We start from the raw sequence: 18,670 nt of genomic DNA on the forward strand, positions 1-18,670 counted from the left end.
ACAGCTACTCAAGTGCAATCAGAATATTCCCAAAACATAGATTTTGCTTTCAGATTAATAGAATTATTAAACTAAATCCCCTCTACAATTTACAAGCAAAAGTGTATGAGCTGTAATCTCTTTGGGAAAACATCTCTCAAAGTTGTCTCACATTTATTCTGGAAAAAGACTTTCTGGAGAATAGCTTGAAAACAACAGTAATCTGTTGATCTGAAGTGAACAGAATGTCAATTTAGTTCATCCCATATCTTGTTCTAAAAAGTATTATAAAGGGCTAGATTTAATGGTATTGTAACTCTAGTGGAATAATGTGTCTCAAATTTCTCAGGGAAGAGAAAATATTTTATTCCAAGCAGTGACATAGTTTTCTTTTTGTATTTTTATCAATGGCTCTATTGCCCTTTAAGCAAAAGATGATGTGAGGGGGAACTCATCATTACTCATTCAGCAGTGTGTCTTGACTGATTTTATGGTCCAATATGAGATCACTCAATGTAAGTTCACACAAAATGCAATTTGCAGAGTATATAGATCTACATAACTATTAATAGAACAAGCAAACTTCCATCTTTGTGACATAACGCATATGCCCTTTGGGTGTCAGCTGATAGTCACACATTCTTAGAGCATATTTTAATGAAATTGTGGGTAAGTATGCATTCTGAACTAGCAGTCCTGAAAACCAACTTCTTTATGTATTTTATACCAGACCTCTTTATGGTCTAATGAGTGCTGTGGAACAAAGACCTCATATGTTAAATTTTCTTTATCAGAGCTGAGATCGTTGACACACCTTCCCTTAAACACGTCATAAATATAATTAAAAAATGAAGGTAACTGCTTATAATACAGTTGTGATTTTCACTGAAGTCTATATTGTAATCGTTGAGCTCATAACACAAATATAAGACAGATAATCACCAATAATAGTCAACAGATAAATCCAAATATTGGCTCTTGTAGTGGGGTTGTTACCCTGCTCCTACCCTGAAGGGCTTCAAACAGCCCTGGGGGAAGGTTGTGGCTGGGAGCTGCTAAACTGGGCTGATTGGGAAGCACCTGCAGCTGGGCCACACCCCAATCAGGCCTCAGCTGGCCCTATATAAAAAGGCTGTGAGCCAGAGGCCAAGCAGTCTCTCTCTGCCTTCAGAGGGAGAAGGGTCTGGCTGCAGCGAGCTAGAGACAGAGTACCTGAGTGGAGCAGGGCTGGGGAGCTCCAACCTGGAAAGCCGTAGGCTGCGGCCTAGTAGGAGGCCAAGGAGGTACTGGGGGTTGCAGAGGGCAGCCCAAGGGTAGGCTAGGGTTACCATATTTAAAAAATAAAAAAAGAGGACACTCCACAGGGCCCTGGCCCCGCCCCTTTCCCACCCTCGGCCCCGCCCCAACTCCGCCCCTTCCCCACCCAACTCCACCCATTCCCCGCCCTAACTCCCCCTCCTCCCTCCCAGCCACACGAAAAGGGCTGCCCAAGCGCTACCGGCTTCACGGTTTGCTGGGCAGCCTCCAGACCCTGCGCCCCCGGCCGGCGCTTCCCCAGCACAGGTGGAGCCCAGGAGGGGAAGCGCCCAGCCGGGAGCACAGGGTCTGAAGGCTGCCCGGCAAACCATGAAGCCAGTAGCGCTCGGGCTTCGGGCAGCAACTATGCCTCTGGACCCTGTGCCCCCAGCCGGGCACTTCCCCTCCCGGACTCCGGCTGCTCTGCTCCTGCCCTGACTCTTCGGCTCTGTTTAAGAGCCAAGCTGCCCGAGCCAGCGCTACCGGCTTCGGGCAGCCCCCGTGCCTCCAGACCCCAGCCGCTGGACCAGAGCAGCTGGAGCCCGGGAAGGGAAGTGCCCGGCCGGCGGCTGGGGTCCGGAGGCACGGGGGCTGCCCGAAGCCGGTAGCGCTGGCTCGGGCAGCTTGGCTCTTAAACAGAGCCGAAGTCTGAGTCAGGGGAGGCGCAGAGCAGCCGCGGGAGAGGAAGTGCCCGTCCGTATTTTTCCCGGACATGTTCGGCTTTTTGGCAATTCCCCCCCAGACGGGGTTTGATTGCCAAAAAGCCGGACATGCCCGGGAAAAACCGGACATATGGTAACCCTAGGGTAGGCCAAGGCAGCAGGTCCAAACCCAACCTTGCCTGTGATGAGTGGCCTATACTGCAGTCTGCCCCAGGGAGCGGGGGCTAGTTAGTGACTGGCAGTGGCCTTATTCTGAGGTGAGGTAGGGATAGTGGGTGGGGGTTCCCCAGGGAGGGGAGACCCTAGTACTGAGGGCTGTACTGCTAGGGGGCAGCACCCTAGATAAAAGGGCACCGGGGACCGGAGGACAGGTGGACCACCGGCCTGCAGTAGGCGCTCCAACACTGAAATGAGCTAATTCCCGGAGATGACCAGCAGGAGGTGCTGCAGGGGTGAGTCCGCCCCTCTACAGCTCTATATAAATCCGACAGTGGAGAGAACAATTAAGGATTTCCCTAGGATTTCACCCATTTATCAGTTTTACAGAGAAGTAGAGTTTGTGTTCTACCCAAAGCTAAAATGAACTGAAATGATAATGCATAGTGATTTACCTTTTTCAATGTACACTCATAATCCACTTTAACCAGGAGCTATGAGGTCAAAACTTGGCCAGGAATACAAAATCATATTGAGACTAAAATGTGATTATTGAATTACACTTGATAGGAAATTTAATTTTCATCAACGAGGATGTTACTCCAAGAGAAAAGGGAATCTTTCATTCAGTTTGTCCTAGATCATTAGTATATCGCTTTGAAGAACATTTTGCTGTCCTATTACGCAGTACTCTCACACAAATGTTATTTCCAGTATTAAGATGCTGGGCAACTGAACTGACATAGAATTTGGATAAAGATGCTTCTTCAACACGTTATAATCTCAGTAATTTAAAATTAACAAAAGTGCATCCAAAACTAAAACTCAAACAATATGAGGTTGACGCTGCTTTCACTCTACCAGTAACACCTAACTCAATTGCCAACTTACTCACATTTCCCACAAGCACCTTTGCACACCTCTTCCACATTGCCCCTCATCCATGGGAAGAGCATCCCAATGAAATCATCTTCAGTCCTCCCTGAAAGCCTACCTCTACAATGATGCCCACAAACCTCTATTGTCTGGCAGTCACTTCTGACTAGTACAGTGGCTCTCAAACTTTTTTTTACTGGTGACCCCTTTCACATAGCAAGCCTCTGAGTGTGACCTCCCTTATAAATTAAAAACACTTTTTATAACACCATTATAAATGCTGGAGGCAAAGCGGGGTTTGGGGAGGAGGCTGACAGCTTGCGACCCCCCCATGTAATAACCTCATGACCCCCTGAGGGGTCCCAGCACCCAGTTTGAGAACCCATGGACTAGTAGGGCCTCTCAAACAATTTATTCAAAATGCATCTTTACTTCTTACAATTACCTTTTGTCCCCTGTCCCAGTTTGTCTGGTTATTTATCTGTTGCATCTTGTCGTCATCCTGGTTTGACAGGTCTTTTGGTCAGGGACTGTCTTTGTTCCTCGTGTCTGTATAGTGCCTTGCACAATGAGGGCCTGAATCTAGGCACTACCACAGTATACAAATAATGAAAAAGCCAACCACACACACCACAAGCTAATGGGATGCTAAGGCACTGAAATATATTTTAACTCAGCATATCAGCCCCTTCCTGGGTTCTGAAATCTTTAGCATGCAAGCACTAAAACAACCTCTCAAAACAACCAGAAATATCTACCGTGTCAATCTCCAGTGATCAAATCACAGGACAAAGACAGGACAAGACACTCCCATTCCTAGAGAATAATAACAATCATATGCCATGTACAAGAGAGATGAAACACGTAAGATGGTGAGATCCTTGTAAAGATAGAATGGAGGCCCAAACTGCGAGAAGCTCTCAGTATCTCCATCTATTGTTATCAAGACTCAGCTCCTCTCCAGATTTGGCCCAGTTTTAGGAAAAAGTTGAGTTCGATCTCTCGGCTTAGACATGTCTGTTTATTTTTAGTTTTATGAAAGCCATTGCATTAAAATGCCTGCTCGGAGCTGTGACACAGTTGAACTTACATTTACACTAAGCCTGTTGAGAACGGAAGATTCGAATTAGTCAAGTCATCTAAAAATACGGCTCAGAGTAGCAGAATGTAATACTCCCACTGCTCAAAGACTCTAAAAAGAAGTAACAGAAAGACAGACCTTCGCTGCAAAAAACATGTTCACTATAAACATACTTGGCAACCACTGAGATTTCTGTCAGGCTTCTTGACAAACTCCTCTTCCTATAAATGATTATTACTAACTAATGCCTACATATCACTCCTAAAAATCATGCCAGGAATTACAAGAGACAGCATTTTGTTAACAAGTTCTTAAACAAAAAATACCTTGATTTGGATTTAATAGCTCACCAGAAATCAGACTTATGCTCTCTCACGTTTCTGCAAATATACTATCTCTGACTGTATTTTGGCCGACAGCTTTTAAAATCAGATTAATGTGTAATTTGGCCACTCCAGGCAATTCAGTACAAATGTGCAAATAGACAAAAATTATTTCATAAGCCTAAAAAAGCTTCAGTCTACTCTATAAAAAAGTTTCAGGATATAGTATTAAGATTGGACTAAAAAAAAAAAGCATTATTTGCCCTTTCAAGTGATAAATAACTTGGGGCAACAGAAATCAGAATTTTGTAGCCTCTTAATCCTCCCACATAGTGGAATCTACAGCCCCTTTAGAAATCTGCTCTTTCCAGAGTGTCCTCCTTTACACTGTGAATTAAATTCATCCCCCATTGAATTTGGAATGAATATCCATTAATCTAATTCTTCATATTTCAAGAATTACGGTCCCAATCCTGCAAAGTCTTGTGCACATGAGAAATTTTAAACACAAGTAGTCTTACTGAAGCCATTGAAAACTATTTGTGCAAGCAAAGTTACAAGTGTACAGTTTGGACCCTGAATCACACAGTGATTCAAGAATATCAGGGGTTTCAATGTATAATGTGGCCCTTGTTTCTGGGACCAGGCATGGCAGTACTCATCTTTCCAATAATCAACTATATTTTTTTCTAAGTTATAGAACAATGACTGATAAAGAATATATGGTAACATTTCCATTCTTAAAGAAACAAATAAAATGTGTACATTTTTGCCCCTTCTACTCTCCTTTTGGGGACCTATTTAATATTTCATGATCAATGACAGGTTATTAAAGTGTTAACAATGCTTCAAAACCCATGCAGCTTCTTCTGCCACGTTTCATTTGATTGACCGCAATAAGCCTACTTACCAGAATTTTTGTAGTATAGGCACTGTTGATGGCAATTGCATTAACCAACAAATCGAGGGTTTTGCGTGGTATAGAATCTGGGTCAGGGATCTCTTTGTAGTGGGCATCACCAATGTAGACTTGTACTACTGTCATCCTGTTGGTTGTAAGTGTCCCTGTTTTGTCAGAGCAGATGGCCGTAGCATTACCCATAGTCTCACAAGCATCTAAGTGGCGGACCAGATTGTTATCCTTCATCATTTTCTGATGGAAAGCAAAGTAAGAAGTCCTCAAAAATTTGCTATGACAGATTTTTAAAATCTCTCATCATAGTAACAATGCATAAAGTTAGATGTGACTTTAGAGTGTAGTCATGCTTGTTTACCACACATGTCAGTGTAGAGAGCATATAGTAGCCACCCCTTAAAATGCTTGCCAATTTTGTTTTTGATGAATGGATTTGCAGTATATCCATTCTAAGGAATTACTTGAATACTAATATAACATTATTTAGCTTTATGAAACATTAGCTAAGATAACAGGCCATTTTCAAACAGCGATCACTGTAAGAAATACTAAGTACTCATGTAATTTTATATGTTTCTCCTAAACTTCTAGACAGATTTTTGTTTTCCTTCAGCCAAGCGCCCTAATGGTAGAGATTTAACAATTAGTAATTAACTGTTTAAAAATAAACTTCCTGCCAGATCAAAATTTGCAAATACAAAAGAGTGTAAATAGAAGCTAAATGACAACAGCAAGCGTCAGATGAACCCAAAGCTATCCACCTGTAAATCAATGAATATTACTTTATTTTAAACTTGAACTGAACTGCAGAACTCTGAAAATAATCTGTTTTGGTAAACTCTCTTTATTCAGCTGATTTAGACTTTTATAGTATTTCAAATCCCAGTATTATTAGATTTGTAAGGTAAAACTATATGCTCTTGCATCATAAAATGCAATATTATCACCAGGACAATGAATTTTACAAAAATTTAAATAAAAATATTTGAATATTCCAGAGTATGGTTGTGATCTTTACCCTTGGGCCAATCTGTCATACTCTTACTCAGAGTGGTCCCTTAATCCAAAGTGAAGTCCCATTGAAGTCAGTAAATCTATTCATGGAGCAAGATATTCCCAAATGCAAACAACGGTGTATCACAATCTGGCCCTATGTGTGAGTATGTATTTATGCAACTGATTTAGAAGGCGATTGCAATGTTTAATGGTTAGCACACAGGGCTGTTTGGACACCTGGGTTCTATTTCCAACTTTGTTACTGCCTGGCTGTGTGACTATGTGCAAATCACTTCATGTTCTCTGTGCCTCAGTTTCTCCCTGTGTAAAATGGAGATAACAGAATTGTCTACCTTTGTAAAGTGCTTTGAGATTCTCAGATGAAAGTTTTATATAAACACAATGTGCTGTTAGTAGATTAGATTTCTAAAGTAATCTGAGAATACAGACTTTGATAGAGAAATAATCTACAATTCGAAAAACCATAATCCCAGTTTTAATTCCCTTAAGTTTCCTAATGGAATCATTTCCATTAGCTATGGGCAACTATAACAGCATTTAATAACACACCCGCAAACACATGTGGAAACCTCATGTCTCAATGTAGAGAGTTTCTGAAGAAAACAAATCCTTCCCCAAATCTATATTGATGCAGCAGGGAATAGGAAGATAAACAGATATTATATACAAAAAGACTGTGCTTCTCCCATTCATAAATTTTCACAATGAATTTTTGAGAGACCGTCTTCAATAAGTAAATGTCTTTAGTGATTGTTTAGTATATTTTTTGCAATGTACATTTACAGAAACGTCAATAAATTTATTTTATTGGAATTTTTTACTTTGAAGTACCTTCAATATGTTTAAAGCAGCTTCTACCAGAGTGCACATTTTGAATATACTGATGTGTGATCCAGCTTTCTACCAGCCACATAAAAATTAAACAGCGAGTCAACTACCAAACTAAAACATACTGAGAGTTGGTCAAAAGAGCACTTTTTTCCCCACTACTGCTTAAAGTGATGCTTACCTTAACAGAATAAGCCAGAGAAATAGTGACAGCAAGTGGAAGTCCTTCAGGAACAGCAACCACGAGCACAGTAACACCAATGATGAAGAACTTGACAAAATATTGAACATAAACAGGAGTGCACTCGGGCAACCACTGCTTCTTGTTGACAACAAAAGTGTCAACAGCGAAGTACAGTACCAAAATTATTACAGTAATAGCCGACATCACCAAACCTGAAAACACAAAAAGTAATTTTTAACTACAGGGAGCAATAGTAACAAATCAAAGCATTTGCAGTTTGAACCTCACACTTTTATCAAATCTGATTTGAACCTACGCTCTTAGGCCATAGGGGGGGGGAAACATTATCAACATTAAATTATTGCGAACCATATAAATGTAAGATCAGGAGACTGTAGTCCATAGATTAAGTCTTAAAAGAAGCTTTTGGGTTATTTGTTGCATTCTTCTGAACTCTATACTACTCCTGTGTGTTATCACATTTATTTTTAAACACCTCTAGCATCAGCATCTCATTGATCACCCTTGGAAAACTGTACCATCTGCTTAATTTAATAAAAGATTTCCTGTTGTCTAAACTAAGTCTTCCTTTTTCAATTGCAGGACATTATCCTTTCTAATACCACCCAAATCTATCCTGTTACAACAGAATTAACCTCTGCCTGTTCTGTGCAATTACCTCTTAGGTATTTATACACCATTTCCACATGCTTTTCTTTTTTATAAAAGCACATCTTAATAGATCTTGGGGAAAGGGCTGGTTTTTTTTACAAACTGTGTTAGAAATCAATCTGTTGAATCAGTGGCTGGGCAAGATTGCAAAGATAAAAATGCATTTGGCAATAAGGGCAAGCATTTACATAGTTTATACAAAATAATAAAATAAACAGCAGTGTTCTCAAAGTGTTCTTTTGTTCCCAAATGTTAAGCATTTAACCATGATGCACAGCACTCTGCAGAAACATGACATTTCATAAGCAGTAGGAAATCTTACCACCAAAAAGCTGCATTCACCCTATCATTCAGATTTATTGGCCATACATTAGTCACTATTTTAAATATGCAAGAACTAAGAAGCTGTCTGGTCATTTTGAATTGTTACAATACTCAAAAGGTAAATGTATTCACAATTGGTTCATAATCTGTTACTGTTCTGAAACCAGGGCAACTATAATTGGTGTCATATGAACATGTTAACCTTAGATTTAGGAAGGATCATAAACTGCATTTTTTGTTCACTAATCAGGACTACATGACATGTCAAAGAAACCAAGCAGCATACATTATTCTAACTTGTATCAGGTTGATGTGTTTAATAACATGGCATATATTTTAATACTTCAGTTATTCTAATACTTTTCAATAAATTGTTTAATAACTTTAAACTAATGCACAGATTTAAAAACAAATAAAATATTTTAAAGCAATAGAATATTCTTCTAACTAAGGCACAATACCAAGAATATTTTATGCTCCCTTCTTCTTGCCCCAGCACTGAAAAGCCACAGACTTCTAGTCAGCAATTTATTTGGAGCAAGTGCTTCTTATGTTTTTGAAAATTCAGAATTAGGCACAGGATATCTGGCTATGGTTGTGATGAGAGAAACTTTTTTTTGTTTTTTGTCCCTCCACTGGAGTGGGTGCAATTTCATCAACAGTTCCCATTTCCATCAGTGGAAAGAGGCAACTGGAGAATTTTTCTATTTGAATTTTTATCGTGACATTTGGACCTCTTAACTGACACATATGAAGAATGCAGTGTAGCTATATTCATGTCAGTCTGACGATATTAGAGAGACAAGGTGGTGAGGTAATATTTTTTATTGGATCAACTTCTGTTAGTGACAGCGAGAAGCTTTCAAGCCACACAGAGCTCTTTTTCAGGTCTGGGAAAGGTACTCAGAGCATCACAGCTAATACAAGGTGGAACAGATTGTTTAGCATAAGTAATTAGTGCATATCCTAAGAGCCCATTCAAGGTAGAGTGACCTGAAGAAGAACTCTGTGGCATGAAAGCTTGGACTGCTCTACACTACAGACCTATATTGGTATAACTACGTCACTCAGGAGTGTGAAAAATCCACACCCCGGAGTGATGTTGTTATACTGACAACAGCCCGCATAGACAGCACTATGTCAGCGAGAGAACTTCTCCCACCGACATAGCTACTGCCTCTCAGGGAGGCAGATTAACTACACTGATGGGAGGGCTCTCTCCTGTCAGCTTAGAGCATCTTCATTAAAGTGCTGCAGCTGCCCTGATGCAGCATTGTAAGAGTAGACTTGCTCCTTGTCTCTCTCACCAACAGAAGTTGGTCCAATAAAAGATACTACCTCACTCATCTTGTCTCCCTATGTATGAAGAAAACCATTTGAGACAATTAACAGTTAATTTTTCTAATATTAATATTAGCCAGACGGAATACTGTATCTGAGTTTTACTGTAAACCCAATAACCCTCGGCCTTCTAGAAAAACTTGTCCCTCAGCCTGTTTGCTTCCCTTTGTTAGCTTGGCAAAGTGGTTGTTTTCCTTTATAACCATAACATTTATTAAAAAATGGGCCATATTTCCAAATGTATCATTACCATCATTTGAAATCTAAATGCCAAGACAGTCCCAATGATTCTCTGGAGACTCTGTGTTTGAAAGATTTATTCAGCCATTGCCAAATAACTACAGCCTTCATAGTTCCATTGTAAAGCGTTCCCAAATTTGAATCAGAGAATCTAAAGAGCATCTGCCTTCTTTGTATAAGAAATCAAGTCAAAATTGCTCCTACTATGCCAAACTGACAAGATTCAGACTGCTGATGATATGGGGCAGGCTCAACCACTCTAGAAAATGAAATATGATGTGACTGAACTGCTTTATATCACATGACCTATCCCAATAAATCAGGGGTTCCCAAACTTGGCTCACGGCTTGTTCAGGGTAAGTCCCTGGTGGGCCACGAGATGCTTTGTTTACCTGAGCGTCCGCAGGTACGGCCACTTGCAGCTCCCAGTGGCCGCGGTTCAACGTTCCCGGCCAATGGGAGCTGTGGGAAGTAGCAACCGACCTGCGCCGCTTCCCACAGCTCCCATTGGCCAGGAATGGCTAACCGCAGCCACTGGGAGCTGCAAGCGGCCATACCTGCAGACACTCAGGTAAACAAAGCGTCTCGTGGCCCGCCAGGGGCTTACCCTGAATAAGCCACGAACCAAGTTTGGGAACTCCTGCAATAAATGAACCTTTACTAGAAATACACAATAGAGAGTAGCAATATAAAGTTTGAGTATATCAAGATAGAGCAAGGAAGCTGGTGTAACACTGACAGACCCCGGTCGTCGGCAGGTGGGATCGAACCTGGGACCTCTGGAGCTTAGTGCATGAGCCTCTACTGCATGAGCTAAAAGGCTAAGGCTATAGAGCAGACTCATTAATCTCTTTCTCTCTCTCTCTAAGTGGTCTCGGTGCCACTAGATAGGACAGAACAACATACCCAGAAGGTGTGTGGGTTACACTGGCATTTGTGGAAAAAAATTGAGTGAACCACTGATAGACCATCGATGCAGTTGAAACCCAAACTAAGGCTGTTTTTAAGTACACTATCATCATCAGATTTATTTTTCATCTCCCCCCTCCTCTTTTGTTGTTGTTGAAGGAATGGAATAAAATGGTCAGATTTGGGAAAAAGCTACTGCGGGGGATGGAGGAGAAGTGGGAACGAAATTACACCAGAATCCATAGAGGGAGAAGAGGATCTGGCTCCAAGCCTGAGACGATATTATAGATTTTGAATGCACATTCTCAGGAGTCCTGAGGGGACAGGAAATTAAATATCTTGTAATTACTGCGCTTGGGAATACTGGCTATGAGAAACTGCAGTTCACTTTGATTCAAATATTCACAAGCCAAGTTGCTTAGAGCTTCTAGTTTCCCAGTTTTCAAAGTACGTATGCACAAAAATGATCTTTAGCATACAATTCTAGAGTACTGTGATAATTAGTTACTTTTAATAAAACTCTCTCTTTTCACAATAACTTGCTTTGAAATCCTATGATGTGGTCCTCACCATAGCATGCTGTTATCTAGTTAGTTACCCATTCATACCTGCTTTGCCTATTTGGACAGCTAGTTTGGTCAGCTTTCCCTGGAGGACAGATTTCTCTTTCTTGTGCATGCTAGACTTCTTCTTTTCTTTTTCATCTCCCTCTCCTCCTTCTGCACTCTTCAATGGCTGCATCTCCATGGCAGCAGCACCATCCTGCTGCTTGGCTAACAATGCAGAAGAAAACCATTACTCTAGAACTTTTATCCAACATAATTTCTACGCTTTTATTTAAAGAAAAAAATCTCTGAAGTTCTTTATTCATACTAAATTCAACTTGTAATAGTCCCACATATGTACTGGTAGTAATATGGATGATTAATTATGAATATACGCAGTACCCTGATCCTGCATCCGGATGTCCATGAGGCTTTGCTCATCTGCACAAAGGTCTGCTCATTTGCAAGATCAAGGTCTGAGACTGTAAATTCTTTGGGACATATAATGTGACTTTATAGTGCCATGTACATTTATAGCATTCAATACCTTTCTTACTATTAATAAGTGGGTGTGTGCGCGCAACCCTTATAGACATGCCAATTGTTTTATAAATAAGATTACCTCAGTACTGCAATACTTTTTAGATAATCCCAGAGTCTGAAAACTTTTAACATCACCCTGCTAACTATGCCTTCTAGCACAATTAAAGAGTATCTGTGTAGTCATGCACCCCCAAAATCCTTATGAATAAATTTAAAGAAATAAAACCACTCCCTTCCTTCAGGAGAGATGGACTTCTTTGGCACTGGGATTGGATAGGAAGTAGAGAGAGTACTGCAGGGAGTAGAGAAACCTTACCTAGTATCTAAGGCAACAATAATGTCTAAGGCAAACCTGTCATTTTTTTAAGGGCAACCATCTTCCTGTGTGTGGTCAGTGTGGTAGATAGAATAGATTTTATGAAATGGAATGAAATGAGACAAAGTCATTCTGCTATGATTTAACATACATCATCATTTGTATGAAAACATATTAATTTGACTAGGAGATTTAAAGGCTCTTCCTAGCTTAAAGTCATTATTCATGAACTGTCCTATTTAGTAGTCATCTAGCATGACAGACTGAGTTAATCTCACTAGTTTCTATTCCATCTCACACTCTGCAGGAGTGTATTTAAATAATTCTCAGAGGAAAAAAAATACATCTTACAGTACTTATCTTGTTTACTTGGCAGGTTCTGAAGTAAACATAGTTAATGATCTCTTTGGTATAATGAAAAAGCAATTAAAACTTTTCCAAAGAGGAAGAAAAATATTTACATTACTTTCTTCCTAAGAATAAAGTATATTAGAAACAGCTAACACTCTTTAATTTTCTTATTATTCAACAATACCCATGTATTTCTGTTTTTATATTATGATACAGATCAATTTGCATTAAGATTCGCTTTTGCTATTGCTACATGTAGTGTTATTTACCTTCTTCCTGCAAAGAAAAATATGTTTATACAATGTTATTAGCCAGACAAAGCAGACAAGACTTAAGTAAAAATAGGATTTAGAAATTCATTAGCAATAAATAGTATGTCTGGTTTTGTAACTTGCATAATGAAAAAAATGAATTCAGAACAAGCTTTGTAACACACATCTTCTATATAAATGGTGTATTTGAAACACCAATTTTGTTAATCTGTTTAAATTCTGATACATTAAAAGTCTATATACTACGATTTATTTTTTCTTGCATTTCCAATATTTCTCTGACCTAGGTTCACAAAATGTCTACAATTCATTCCCCCCCCACACACACACACAAATTTTGCCATCACATTGTTCAAACAAATAATATATTTCCCCCATATATCCTCAAATTATTTTATTTGCCAAACGGAATCTAACTACATGCTAACCATAACAATCCACAACCTGCTTAGTATCAAAGAAGATTACCTTTATTCTGGCTGTTCTCCATATTCCCATCCTGCATTTTGCCTATATGATGAAGAATTGTAACAGACAACAAAGAACAGACAATAAACAGTCATCACACTGACAGAACACCACAATGGGAATTTAAATAAAAAGGGCAGACGAAAATAATGAATGTGTTTCATATACACATTTATGAACAACAGGCATTATCATCATGTTTTTATTTAGATGCATGAAAAAACTTAGTTGGACAAACTCAAAGAACTGCAGCCAATTCCAATGTTCTAACAGCTAAAATAATGCCAGTCTTGTTTCCTTATTGAAGTAAAAACCGTGGTGCATATATTTTGGAAAAATGAACTAACTTGGGAAAAATATAATAAAACATTCAGCATGAGCTAAAACTCAAGTAGTATTCTCAAACTACAGTTTCATCCAGATATGATTCAGTATATGATTTTACAAATGAATGCTAAAATTAAGTACATGATTTCATTTTGATAGAAGCAAATTATATTAATATTTATAACACCAGCCTTGATCTTAAAATTGACATATTGGAATTACATATCCCGGAAAGGTGATATTACTCAGCCAGGAAATGTTTTACCCTCTGTAACTGTAACTGTGAATGCGAACTGACTAAATCATAACTGGCCAGTTTCAAGTTGCATACAAGTCTTGGAAATGGGAGGCCTTGTGCATCTTCTACAGCGATACGACCATTTCTCATATGGAAAAGATTAACATTTGAGTCTATAAATGTTATACCCACATGATGAAATACATTCTCTCATCTTTTGTTAGCTGCTGAGTGTTCACAATGCTTAATATAAAAATTCCACAACAGAAGCGGAGTAGTTAATACATTTTCATGGTATTTTTGGACCAGTCTTCATATTAACTAGACAGTGAGTTTGCAAAATAAATAAATTAAATAAATAAATAAATAAATAAAAAAAAAAATAGCAATTCATTCTTGCTCTTTAGATGTTATATTACAGCTGAAGTCAACACATAGGTGAACATCAAAGAAGCAGAAATTATGCTTCAACTAGTTTAACAACTAACTCTGGGTACTACTGGAACACATGCTTGTTATAGTAACATAATTGGATGGCTAAGAAATAGACTGTAGAGGATTACTTTTTTAATCCATCTATTCCTATCTTGTTGGTATTTTCAGTGATTTAGAGGTCAATAAATACTGGCTTCTGTTTAAATAAAGCTCAAAGAACAGAAAAGTCAACACAGCTCCTGCATCAGATCTCTGCACTAACAGACTATGATTTCTGAGAAATTTAGAGAGAGATTAAAATACAGAATTATTGAGAGAGACAGAACACTGCTATGCTTTGATGTTCTTAGGACTCAGAAGGCCCATTGAAGCATAGCCAAGTACACCTACATTTTGGATTTACAATGTAATCACTCTCTCTCAGGTCAGCAATCTTTTCATCAATATTTTGTCTATATTTATGTTAAAACAAAGCAATTATTCCAAATCATAGACTATTCACATTAGTAGACATCAATATTTTGCAAGGGATCATTCAAGTCTATGTTACCAGCTCTATACCACAAACACCTTTTTCTTTTTGCCAGTAGCAAGAAATGTTTTTAAAATGCAGTGATTATTATTAATTCTGAAAGCACGACAATTTATAAGATCATTGAAATGTACATATGTTGTTCCGTTTACTTTAGCAATTTTTTTAATGATACAACAGTCTTTATTCCCACAATCGAAACAATGTGAATTGAACATATTTAAAAGGAATCTTTATGTTCAAAAGACCAATGCTTTTGATTAGACATGCTTCAATCGACTTTGAAAATTTTAAAAGGGTCAATTTATTTTTATCTGTACAAAGCTGCTCAAACATTTTTGTATAATCTAAAAATTACAGTAGTGCATTCTTGAATGTAGCATCTGACTGTCTAAGAAAAGTTTACTACTAGACTGGCTTTTAATATGTATGGCAAAAGACACCAAATATCCCTGGAGATATTGATTTCTGTCCTGAGGAAAAGCCTTCTTTGGAATCAAAGTCTTAATTTATGGCAGATACAGTCTATTTCTTTTTGAAACGTAAAACATTATTGAAAGCCTTCTAAGAGCATAGTTAACATTTCCTCATGCCAAAAGAACATTAAGGCTTTCAAAAGCAGTATAAGTGACTAGCACCAAAATATGTTGCTTTTCCGGGTACATCAAAGTACTTAATTCAACTATACATAAACTATTGTTGTATGCAGTGTTGATGTAGCTGTGCTGGTCCCAGGACAATAGAGAGGATAGAAGAGGTCTGCGTAAGCTCAAAAGCTTGTCTCTCTCACCAACAGAAGTTGGTCCAATAAAAAATGTTACCTCACCCATCTTGTTTCTCTATTACACACTATACCTATTACATAAGTAGGAATATAGGAATTGCCACATTGGATCAAACCCACGGTTCATCTAATCCGACACCCCGTTTACGAAAGTGGCCTGTATAAGATTCTTACTATTTATGTGGAATAAATGACTAATCCTTTTTTGAATCACGGTAAGTTCTTTGTCTCTAAATTATCGTGTGGCAGTAAGTTCCAGAGCTTAATTATGAATTGTATTAAAAAGTTGCTTTTTATCTCTGACACGTGATGCCTGTGAATTACACTTTTGCACTCTTGGCATTACAAAAGAGTAAATCAAAGTATCTGATTGACCTTCTCTTTAACATTCATTATTTTATATAATATTTTGTATTTATTCATTTATCTTCTATTCACACTCTAAATTAATCCTCTTCAAGTCTCCTCACATGAAAGTTTTTAATGCCGCTAATAATTTTCATTGCCTCTCTCTGTACCCCTCCTAAATGCTTTTTAAGATGAGGTGAATAGAGCTGACCACCATATTCTACGTGAGTTCACTGATTCACATTATGGCTTTTCCAGTATTATTCTCTATCACTTTCTTAATAAAACCTAACATACTGTTGGCTTTTTTGATTATTATTTCACATCAACTTGATGTTTTCACTGAGATGGTCAATGATTGCGTATGGGTCTTTTTCTTGATTAACTACAGTTAATTTAGGACATACCAATGTGTGAGAGAAGGGAGTATATCAAATACCAAAATCAATTGAGTAATAATGGTAGTATTTCTTGAATAGTGTATTTGGTGAATACATTCAACTGGGCTCCAATTTTTCATTCCATTGTGCATTACTTTGTATGCATCAATACTGGATTTAATCTGTCATCACCTAGTTTAGCCCATTCACCTAGTTTTACTGGGCTCTTTTGAAGTACCGACCAAGCGTTACTCCTGACTAACTAGACATTTTGTTTCATACACAAATTTTACCCTCTTTTCAAGATTGCTAGCATATCAACCAAAAGATGTCCTAAGAACAGATTCATGGGGTGTCCACTACCAATCTTCCATTTTGAAAACTGCTAATTTCATGAGAAAACTTTGTTCTTCTTCCTTGCTGTGACTGCTTAGTTCCCTTAACTCTTTCTTGTGAGGAATTTTATCAAAAGATAAATTATGCCTACTAGTTCTTCCCTTTCCACTATTCTGTTGACTCCTTCAGAATTCTAATAAACTGCAGAGGCAGTTAGTTATGTTGGGCTTACCTCTAACCACATCATAACCATCTAGGTATTTAATAACTTTATCTTCAGTTACTATTTCAACTAATTAAGGTACTCAAGGCTCATTTAACTAGCTGATCTAATGAAAAGAGAACTCTGCAGGTTATAATAATATATGAACCAATCTATTACAAATAAAATAAAGAAGTCTGATCATGCCTCAAGGTATAGTTACGTCATTTCCCGGGTATTAGAATTCATGATTAGATCCCTTGCTGTCCACTAACAGGAGCATCATTGCTCAGATTTTCAAAGTGAGCCCTTTTCTTGGCTCTTAGTAATACTGCTAACACTCAAAGGTTCCCAGTGAGGCACAACCAATCTTCCTGGATCAGAAACAGTGTCAGCATATTACTGTGAGTGAGAGAAATTTGAAGATTGCCCTACAAAATATATATCTCTGCAAAACAATGGCTGATACATGCACGTAGCAAGAAAGACTTTCAAGGATATCCTAACACTGCAATTTTATCTAGTAACATACTCACAAACCCAATGGTTAAATGGCAAATCAATATCAAAAGGTGCCCTAAGGCTCTGACTCTCCAAATGTATTCATATTGCAAATCACTTCTTAAGCCTCAGGTAGACAATGTTCCCTTCCAACCTCTCAGTGCTGATTCTACTCCTTTCCTTCACACATGATAGTTCATGTAACCAGCACAAGCAAGAAGAAAGAATTAAAATAAAGTTATTTTACTGTAATTGTTGAGATTGTTTTGCAATATGATTCTGTGCTGTTTGTTTCCTTCTTTGTGGTGTTTATCGGTACCAAATGTCTCCTCCTTGTGTGCATCACTGACTGTCCTAACCTCTCCAGTAACTTCACACTTCAGTTCTGTCTTTGTGTATTTTCCCACACATCAATAAGTTAGATCACAATTGAATTTACACCAAAGAAACATATGAAAGATTAATATAAAGAGGGTACAATAGGAGAATAGTAGGGGTAAAGGCTTTTGGGTTTTTGCTGTTCCAAAAAGCCTCTGGAATCCAGAGGTGAGCCTTGCACTGTACTACAAATTAGCGGGATGCAAGGATTTGGGATATATAGCCCTTGGAATTGAGAGGGACATCCTCTTTCATTTTGTGCTAGGATCTGAACAACAGGCCCATCTATGTGAATTCTTTAGAACTGTAGGGGGGATAAGGAATACAGTATTAAAAAAACTGTCATGACTTTTTTTATTGGGTCTATTTTTGCACAAATATCTTCCTGGAAACAAGGGGGAAGGGAACAGTGGTAGGGGCTCTGAGGGCAGTGGAAGTTAGTTCAGTTAATTACAATTCCTGTCCCTTTTCCAGTCTGGAATACCAGGTTGAAAAGTTTGGAGAGAAGCAGCATTGCCCACATGATGTGTTGTGCACGTTAGAGGCTTGTGACAGCCCCATTAATTGCTTGCTTTGTGAACATGTAGGTCGGCTGCAGGGGTCAGTACCACTGGCTTTCTGTGTTTTGTTGTATGATTTTTGATGTCCATTATATTGTGTTGCCTTCGCCTTTATTAAGATTTTTGTCCTTTGTAACACGATTAGGGCATGGTCACAGTCAAGCTTCTCGTTCCCTTTAAAAATGGTTACTTCATTCAAATCTAATATAGGTAGTGTGGCAAGATAACTTAATAGTATTGCTGGCATTAGGGTATATACATCATCACAAATAATTACAGGAATCCGTAAGAGTGACCTGGAAACTGAATACTAGGTGGCAATTGCTGTTTTAAAACTTTTTAGCAGAATC

The 18,670-nt window shown here is 38.4% G+C and overlaps 1 protein-coding gene across 31 annotated transcripts in view; it reads right to left on the minus strand.

Annotated features, from left to right (window-relative positions):
• ATP2B2 (ATPase plasma membrane Ca2+ transporting 2) overlaps window positions 1-18,670 on the minus strand; it is a 754,329-nt gene that overhangs the window by 119,967 nt on the left and 615,692 nt on the right. For 17 of the 31 annotated variants that reach the window (XM_065551218.1, XM_065551226.1, XM_065551228.1 and 14 more), the window contains 4 exons: window positions 13,300-13,341; window positions 11,413-11,577; window positions 7,316-7,530; window positions 5,284-5,526 (listed from right to left, as the gene is read on the minus strand). In XM_065551218.1, coding sequence (XP_065407290.1) covers window positions 5,284-5,526; window positions 7,316-7,530; window positions 11,413-11,577; window positions 13,300-13,341 — 665 coding nt within the window. The remainder of the gene's footprint in view (window positions 1-5,283; window positions 5,527-7,315; window positions 7,531-11,412; window positions 11,578-13,299; window positions 13,342-18,670) is intronic. The other 14 variants (XM_065551250.1, XM_065551243.1, XM_065551251.1 and 11 more) reach the window with 1 other exon arrangement.

This window comes from Chrysemys picta, chromosome 7, assembly GCF_011386835.1.
Source record: "Chrysemys picta bellii isolate R12L10 chromosome 7, ASM1138683v2, whole genome shotgun sequence".
Lineage (NCBI taxonomy): Eukaryota > Metazoa > Chordata > Testudines > Emydidae > Chrysemys > Chrysemys picta.